The sequence below is a fragment of the Lygodium microphyllum genome, chromosome 28, assembly GCF_053477565.2.
Source record: "Lygodium microphyllum isolate KBCC chromosome 28, Lygodium_microphyllum_v1.1.10, whole genome shotgun sequence".
Lineage (NCBI taxonomy): Eukaryota > Viridiplantae > Streptophyta > Polypodiopsida > Schizaeales > Lygodiaceae > Lygodium > Lygodium microphyllum.
Window position 1 is genome coordinate 54970335 of NC_141162.1, and position 9105 is coordinate 54979439.

The 9105-nt window shown below is 37.6% G+C and overlaps 1 protein-coding gene across 1 annotated transcript; it reads right to left on the bottom strand.

The window, feature by feature from the left end:
- Positions 1–4586: 4586 nt before the first annotated feature.
- On the bottom strand, positions 4587–5018 carry LOC148011459 (protein FLX-like 2). The gene is made up of 2 exons (XM_087670371.1): positions 4884–5018; positions 4587–4832 (listed from the first exon to the last, which is right to left on the bottom strand). The coding sequence occupies exons 1-2, from the start codon at positions 5016–5018 to the stop codon at positions 4587–4589; spliced, it is 381 nt and encodes a 126-aa protein (XP_087526497.1).
- Positions 5019–9105: the final 4087 nt, after the last annotated feature.

Here is a 9105-nt window from a genome sequence, read left to right on the forward strand (position 1 = left end):
TATACTAAATCTCTAATCAGGCTTTGTGGCTTTAAAGATAACCAATTTCCCTCAAAGCTCATTGGCTTTCACCTTAAGCATAGAAATAACCCAATGACAAAACTTTTCAAATTGGTAAGGAAGATCAGAGTATAGACAAGGTCTCTCCTAAACAACAAACATACAAGAGAAATGACCACAAATGTGATTTACAACAAAAATGACCATAGATGTGATTGCTCAATGTAGATTTGTAGGCCATTGAAAATTACAAGGATATTTTTGTAAAACGACACAACATATGGCTACTATTAAATGTTTACAAAAAATCAAACTTATGCAAAATGAAATGGCATTTTTTACATTCACATAGACATGCTTTTATCTATGACAATGTTTAAGAACCTATGGCTGTACTTTTCTTGCATTTTCATTCTATTAGAATGAGAGAAAACTTAGGATAAACAAACAAAGGAAAGCAAACATATAGAAACACACACATATATACACATAGACATATATTGAGAGAGAGAGAGAGTGAGTGAGAGTGAGAGAGTGAGAGAGATGATCAAAGGCTTTGAAGTTGTTAACTTGTGGTGTAGTTAAAGAACAAGAAGCAACCATTTCCTCCCAACTAAAACCTATGGTGCACCACATACTCCTCTAGCTTTATCGTCGATCAACTAGTGTATCAATACTAGATAAACAATAGATATTTAATAAATATTTGATGAAATGGACAACCCGTGGAGTCTACCTATAAAAAATCATCTATATAACATGCATTCAAAGGATATTAAGAAATACCATTTCTTTACATGCTATCAGACCTTAAAATGACCCCTTTTACTTTATTGAACTTACTGATTTCTTTCAAATTGTAATTTAAAAATCCCTTTTGTAAATATAATCTTGTAAATTTTACAAAATATGATACCCTTTCTTTTGAACTCATGTGGTATCTTACATGTTTTATAAGGTGGACCCTCTCGAACTATGAATAGTGCCATCAACCCACAAAGTGTAGGAAAGTGGCCTTGACCATTCTTGTATCTTCTTCCTACATGCTTTTGCTAGGTCCTTGACAATCAATGGGTGTCCTCTTTCACTCTTCCCATTTCCTTCAAGATTGTATGTGATATGCGAGCAATCTTAATTTTGTAGAAAGTGAGAGTTTTTGGTAAAGCTCACAAGACAAGGAGTACTAGTAAGATGTGTAGAGCCCAAACCAAACTTTTGAATAATATCTTCAATGAACTTTCTTTGAGGCAATAATAAAACACCATTTTCTTAATAGCATTGAATCTAAATACCAAGTCATGAGTGTATATCTCCAAGATTGACCATGTTAAACACATAATATAAAACCTTCTCTACTCGTTGAAGGAAGTTGAGATTGTTAGAAACAAGTATGGTATCATCCACATATAGAGTAAGAATAACAAAACTATCATTGTAGCACTTGACGTATAAGTTAGGATATGAACAACAAGAGATAAAACCTTGTTTTGTAAGGAAGAGATCAATCTTTTGATACCAAGCTCGTCAAGATTGTTGGAGACCATAGAGTGCTACAAGCAAGATTTTCCTTATGTTTGACTATAAATCCCTATGGTTGCTCCATGTATATCTCTTCCTTTAAATCACCATTAAGAAAAGCAGTTCTCACATCCATTTGGTGAACCTCCAAATCAAACTCAACAGCAAAAACTAACAAGACTTGAATACTGGTAATATGAACAATAGGCGAGAAAGCTTCCTGTTAATCAACTTCTACAATTTGTGAGAAATGTTTGGCAACTAGCCTTGCTTTGAATTTGTCAAATGTTCCATATGCTTTTGTTTTACTCTTACAGATCCACTTTGTTTTAATAGTAGTGCGTCCACGTGGTAGCTCAGTTAGAACCCATGTACATTTAGAGAGAAGAAATTCATACTCAACTTCCATGGCATGAAAATAACTTTCAAACCGAAAGGATCAAGTTTTTTGCGAGTCTCTTTGGGTACATGAATATAAGCAATATATCCAAAAGTTTGAAAATATGAAATAGAAGGAGTTTCACCTGTCCAAGTAGTAATCGGTATTTTAACAGAAGGAGCAGTTGTAGGAAGATGATTTTGCACAAATATTATTGTTAAGATTGCTTCAGCCCAGAAACATCGAGATAAGCCTGAATGAATGAGCATACATCGCATGACATTAAGAATAGTCCTATTTTTATGTTCATTAATACCATTCTGTTAAGGAGAGTAGGGAACCATATATTCATGATAAATACTCTAATTATTACAATAATCATCAAAATTATTTGAAATGTATTCTCCACTATTATCATTGTGAATTTTCTTGATGCAACAACATGTATGAAGTTCTGTAGTTTTTTTATATTGCCTAAATGATAATAAAGCTCTTGATTAGTGTCACAAGAGAAAAATAGTGGTGTATCTTGAGAAGTCATCAATAAAAGTCATGAAATACCGATATTGAGATTTTGATGGAGAAAAAGGTCCACAAATATCAATGTGAATAAGATCAAGCAAATCTCTAGAATGAGTTGTGGTGGAAATGGAAAAGGGTTTGCAAAAATGCTTTCCAAGTGCATAATATTCACAAATACCCATATGAAGATGAGCTTTCAATTCCATACCTTGAATAAGGTCATGCCGATAAAGATCAACAAGCTTTGAAAAATTAGAGTGAACAAAGTGATGATGCCATATTTTGCTGTTAAGATCGCCATGAGATGTAAAAACATTTGCAACATCTTAATTTAAAGATAACTCAAAAAGGTTACCATTTCGAGGAGCAACAACTATGGTTGGCCATCTTTCTCAATACAACACTTGGTATGGTCAAAACCAACAAAGAGACCAAGATCCACAAGTCTTGCAATTGAAAGAAGGTTCCTTTGTAGATCCGGGACATGTAAAACTCCATGCAGAATTCTTATTGAAGAAAGAGTATCGAGATATAAATCACCTATACCTTTGACTTGGCAGGTTGTGTCATTAGCAAGATAAACGAATTTCTTGATAGGAATAGAATGATCAATAAATTATGTAAGTATTAGGATTGATATGTCATGTTTCCCATAGTACGAGAATCAATAATAAAAAGAGATTCGTCACGAACATGAAGTATCCTTTCCAGAGAGAGAATAACTCACATAATTTGCTTCTTCAGTAGTGTTGTCATGTGTAGCAGCATATGCTCTATTATGATCTGAATCAAATTAACACACCTTGAAACATAGATGGGTTGGATACTCACTCTTTTTGCTATAGTCACAAGGAGAATAATCTCTAGATATAAACATGATTTTTTATTTGTAATACCATGTTCTTCATCATATTGTTTTTCCCAACAAGCATAAGAAGTTTTCTAGGGTTTCCCATGGTGTCATCAACGAAGCAAAAACTATGCTAGCTCTTAGCATAAATGCATTTTATGTTGTTGAGAAAATATTATCACAGCTCGATTGGTTAGCTGTGGTGAGAATTTTGACAATCTTTTAGTAAATTTGTCTCTTTCAGTTGTGGAGTAGTAGCACACTTCCCAAAAAGCACTGTAATGTAAATGTAGATTTGGATTGTTTGCATGAATTATTTTATATTTAAAATTTTGGGAGAGAGAGAGACAAAGCTACTCACCATGAGCAAAGAGAGAAGTACTTGTTGCAACACATATCATAATCTAACGTAAGGCAAGTTCTATCAATCCATTGCAATAAAAATTCTATCAATCTAGAGTGTTTACATTATGTAAATGGTATACAAACACACATACATTTATACATACATAAACATATACACATAGATGAAGAGAGAGAACTCTTTACAAGTAAAGGGAGATATATTTGTTACAACATGTTGTCAAGCGTTTTTGCGAAAATTGAAAACCCCTAGTCAAATTGAAGTTTTTTGTTACCTAAGTTGTTTGTGTGTTTCTTTGTTTTGTCATTTTGTAATTGAAGTTCTTGTGGTTAAGTATTTAAATAATCAAGGAACTCTGTTTGCACTTTGCGTGAGGCACGAGAACATGTAGATAGGGTAGGCACAATATCTTCAAGTGCGTCCATATTTCTTCCTATAAGCATCACTTGAGTGTTTGCATAGCATCAATTTCAATTTTTATATCTTCTTAAATCACGGTATATGGGTACGAAGTTCTATTCCAAAGCATATACTTCTTAGGGCACATTGCACAAACAAAAGCCAAGAACATATAAAACTTGAAGACTTGAGGAGCATGTCAATGTGGCTTTTTATGGTGATGTGTGTTCTTTGCAAGCAATCACCACAGAAGGGCCCTTTTCTTGATGTCTTCTATGGTAAATACATGGATCATGGACTATTTGGCTTCTGGCATTTCTTATACAATAATTAAGGCAGCTTGCAGTAGCAGCAATGATGGGTAAGGGTGTTCAAATTCGTGTCCTACTATAGCTTTTAAAAGTTAACATGCTTGATATGCCGCCCTTTTGCTTTCAATTTATTACAGGCATCCTAAATCAACGGCCTGCCCATCTTGCCTTCTTCTTTGGCCATTTTCCATTATTGCTTGCTTCTCAAATAATTGTTGAAGAAAAAAATAATTGTTGCTTTCTTCATATTAGCCGCCATCTTTTGCTTGTGTCAATAGCCGAAACTGCCTCTGATCTGCATATGCCATCATGTTCCGTTAATTCTGCACGTTGTTTCTCCACTTCTCTTGCATTAAACACAAGGTTTTTCTCCATTGCACCTCCCTGCTCTAGCAATTCTGTGTTGGCACTCTTCTCAAACTCAAATGCAGTTCTTGAACGTTGAACCTCCTGCCTAAGGCTTTCCATTTCAGCTTTCATGGTTGGAGCCTGCTAAGCATCGGTGCAAACCCTCACTAGCTTTTGTGTTAGTTGATGCACCTGTGCATTTAACTCTTGACGAGATACATGAAGATTTCGAGCATCACCCTGTGCTCTATGTAGTTCAGCCTTCAAGGGCTCAATATTCCGCGGTTCAGCTTCCATCTTGGCCACGGCTGCTTCACGTTCCGCCATCCATCCACCTTTAGATAGCTCGTTCAATCTTCCTCCTATCAAAGAACTTAACTTTTCGATATCGAAGTGCCATCTTCCTTCAAGTTCAACACAGCCATGGAGTTCAGCTTGCTTCTTCAAGTCTTCTAATCTCTTTTGTTGCTAACTTGTGAAGTTGGAAAATTTGGATTTAAAGGTGCCAAGTCTCGGCTCATGGATTTCAAGTTATGAGAATACAATTCACTTGGTTTTGTCTTCGAATTGGTGGCGTTTTTGAAATTTGAGTTTAAATGATGCTCTACCCGCATTCGGGTTTTAAGTTGCTTTGAGCTACGAGAGGCATTGTTTGTTTTGTGTGTGGTTCTTTGTATGGTTCATGTAATGTTTATTGAAACATTAAAACTTATTGTGTTGAGTTGTGCATTCGACAAAGTCAATATCCCCAACCGGCACTCCTTTGCGTCTCGTTATCGGGTTGTGAGTGAGACTTTGATGGGACCTCAAATGGGCTGGCACTTGCTATGGCACTAGCCGGACCTCATGCTCATAATAGACAAACACACCCACACGGCTTCGCGGGCGAGGAGCATTTATCTGCTGCTAAAGGACTACCTGTCCTAAAGCCTAACCTATGTGTTTATAGTTTTGTAGTCCAATGTTTCCCTTTCTATCAACTCCATAGAGGGAGAACCCATACATATTGGCCATAAATGCCACGATAGTCACATACATGGGAGGCAACCTCTCGGTTGAATCACCGTGGCCCCACTGCAGCTCTCCTACATCACAGGGATTAGCCCCTTGATGCGCTGCTCAATATTGGAGGCAACCTCTCAATTGAATCATTGTGGCCCCACTGCAACTCTCCTACATTGCAGGGATTAGCCCCTTGATGCGCTGCTCAACATATAGAACAAATGAACAAACTCCACTCTTTCATTTCGAAAGTATTCCAGGAGATACCATGTGTCCTTTCCAAATAATTCCCCAAGAAACGAATGTCTATCCTACGGCTTAGGATGTCTTTCCACACTCAAGCATGGGTCATTGTCATTGAAAACAGGTGCTATGCATCCAGTCCTTTTTATTCTGATACCATGGTTGACATGCACATGCAAAAGTGAATGATCCTAAAGTGCTCAAACATAATTTTAAATCAGAAACATGTGGTGCACAACTAGGCTTTCCAATGCTCATTCACTAACTCATTGCGTCGATGTAAGGATAGTACCGAGACAATACCCGTGCTACTATCCTCTTAATTAAAATACCACAAACTCTATGTCATTATATGCATCAAAAAATCAGCAACAATCAGCATGCAAATCACACCATTCAAATATCCCAACCCCCTACGTTTAGCTATTGCTTTCGTTGCATAGGTGTAGAGGTTCATTTTGTCATGTTTTGATGTATGAAAAGCGATAAATCACAAACTTTAACAAAGAGATAGGGCAAACTAAGGCTAAACCTCATGCTTTGCCACTACCATACATCCACAAACAATCATTATTTTTTTTCTTATTTTTGTGAGACGTATTTCTATTTTTTCTCTTGTTTTTCCATTTTCTTGCACCTGAAACGAAAAAACTATCATTTTACCGCTAAAAAACCACATTTCCGATTTTTGGGAATTCAATAGCACATATAAATCATTGCAAAATCAATATTTTCTGATAAACAACAATTAGTCATGATGCAACCAGCACACAAACAAATTTTCATCCAATATGAACATCATTATCATCATAAACTATCAAAAAATTTCATTTTTCTTCATAAAAATGATCATACCGTGTTTTTACAAAACCGGAGATGCCTTAAATGACTGTATAACCAGTAGATAGACCTCCATTGCTCTCAATCCAATGTTATACATCAATCTTCAGCATCTCCATCAATCTCCATCACCATTTCCTTCAATCTGCCTCCTGATTCCTCCTTCAAGATGGTGCACATGAACAGCCCATAGAGGAAGAGAGAGGGAGGAGAGAGAAAGACTAGATTCTGATCTCTTCATCCAGATAGCCATATCTCACACGAGGACAGGTGATAGAATTAGGAAAGAGGAAGAAGTTAATGGCCATTGTCGGTTACATGGGATACTTTCAGCCTCCAATCATGATTGGGGGGGGGGGGAGGGGGGATGGCGCATTTTTCGGCCGCCTGCTGCTCACGCCATATCCACATTTTCTTCACGTTTTTTTCTTCAAAATGAGAGAGGGGGGTTAAAAGTCCCAAAGGGCACCCCCCCTTTGGTCTTCAATTTGTTCACCCTTTCAAATCTTGGGCCATTTTTGGCCTCTTTTGCGTCCGGGCTCCCTTTCAGCCTCTAAAAAATCTTGTGCATCCGTCTCGACATCCCGCACTGACTGGAAGCTCCCAGCATCCCGCATTGCAGTCGAAAAAATTATCAAAAATCCACAAGCGTCGCTCAAGCGCCTTTTAAAAGCCATCTTTCACTTGGTGCTTAAAATCGTCCTAGCTGTAGCCGCCGCCTTCGATGTTAAATATTTTTTTCCTAAATTTCAGATTTTTTTGGCAAATTTTAGGCACATCCCGGGCTCAAAACTCACATGTTTAGAGGATGAATTGACGACTCCATCCCACCTACTTCATTAAACTCAACAGGGATACTTGTCAACATTCGTAAGCAGTGATGGCAGAAGACTTTGATCTCCCACACAAAGGTTCCGTCTTCTTGGTCAATCACTTTGTATCCTTTGCTCCACCAGATAAGTTTCCCCTGATGGTATCTCTGCTCCAGATATGGGTGCTCCAGATAAGGAATTAACCGCCCCATCAACTAGCTTTAAGCTCTTTTGCAGGTCTCTAATGAGCCCCAACATGGACGTGTAATGCATTTTGCCATATTAGCATACTTAGAAATAATAAGGTTTAATCTTATTAAGATTAACCTTATTTTTAAATTCTACTCCGTGTAGATCAGCTAGTAGAGCCATAGACCTATTTTTTCCTATCTCGACAATCTTGTAGGGGCCATCCCATCTAGGTTTCAGCTTCGTTGGAAATAGCTCTCTGTGCGCATCATAGTACATCACTAATTGCCCTTTTTTAAAGGTATACTTCTTTGCTTTAAGGTCGTGCAACTGCTTCATCCGATGTTTAGCCACCTCTTGGTGTAATAAGCTCTGCAATTTCAGTTCATCCAAGTGGGCTATGGTCATGAAACGTTCAAAGAGTGCATCCTCATCTCCCGACGAGTGGTTAATTGCAAACCGTATGGTTGGCAACTTAATTTCGAGGGGTAATACACACTTTCCCCATAAACTAATTTAAATGGAGTATGGCTAGTAGCTCTCTTGAACGTTGTGTTGTATACCCATACTGCCACATACAACTTCCTGTCCCAGTCTCGTTTCTTCTCAGAGACTATTTTAGACAAGATACCCACAAGCTGCTTATTAGTACTTTCGACTTGTCCGTTTGCTTACGGATTATAGGGTGTTGTTTTGTTATGCTTGATTTGCAAAGCTTCAGTTAGGCTTTTGGGCACTTTATTCAAAAAGTGGGTTCCACGGTCTGACACTAGTTCCTTCCGTGGACCGAAACGGCAGATAATCTGCTCTTAAAAAAAATTTGTAGTCTCTTTTGCATTGTCTTGCCTCATCGCCCGCGCTTCTGACCATTTTGTAAAATAATCAATTGCTACTATAATGTATCTCTTCTGAGTAGTAGACGACGTGGTGATAGGACCCACAAAGTCAATGCCCCACTTCTCAAATGGAAGGATAGCCATGATAGGCGTAAGTGGCATTTCCTATTCTCTCTCTTGTCATGTCTTTGACAGGTATCACATCTCTTGATGTACTCAAAGGAATCTTGGAAGATGGACCGGCACCAATACTCAGCTCTTAAAGCTTTCTGTGCCGTTGTCGAAGGGTTTGTGAAAGCAATGTCGCAACCACAGAGGACCTTGACTAATTTCAGGATAGAAGATCAATCAAGCAAATAATCAAGATGAGAAAATGATGTCAACTCTATTTTACTTTTTGTTAATAATTGAAGATGAATAGAAAGCCAATTCAGTTTACAGTGGCAATCTCCACAACACGTTCTTCACTCTCTAAAGTTTCCAGATTAACCT

Excerpts from the sequence above, each read along its gene's own strand:
- LOC148011459 (XM_087670371.1), bottom strand. The coding sequence starts at position 5,018 with ATGGCGGAACGTGAAGCAGCCGTGGCCAAGATGGAAGCTGAACCGCGG. Across the intron at positions 4,833-4,883 it reads GTCAAGAGTTAAATGCACAG|GCTCCAACCATGAAAGCTGA; the intron begins GTGCATCAACTA and ends GATGCTTAGCAG.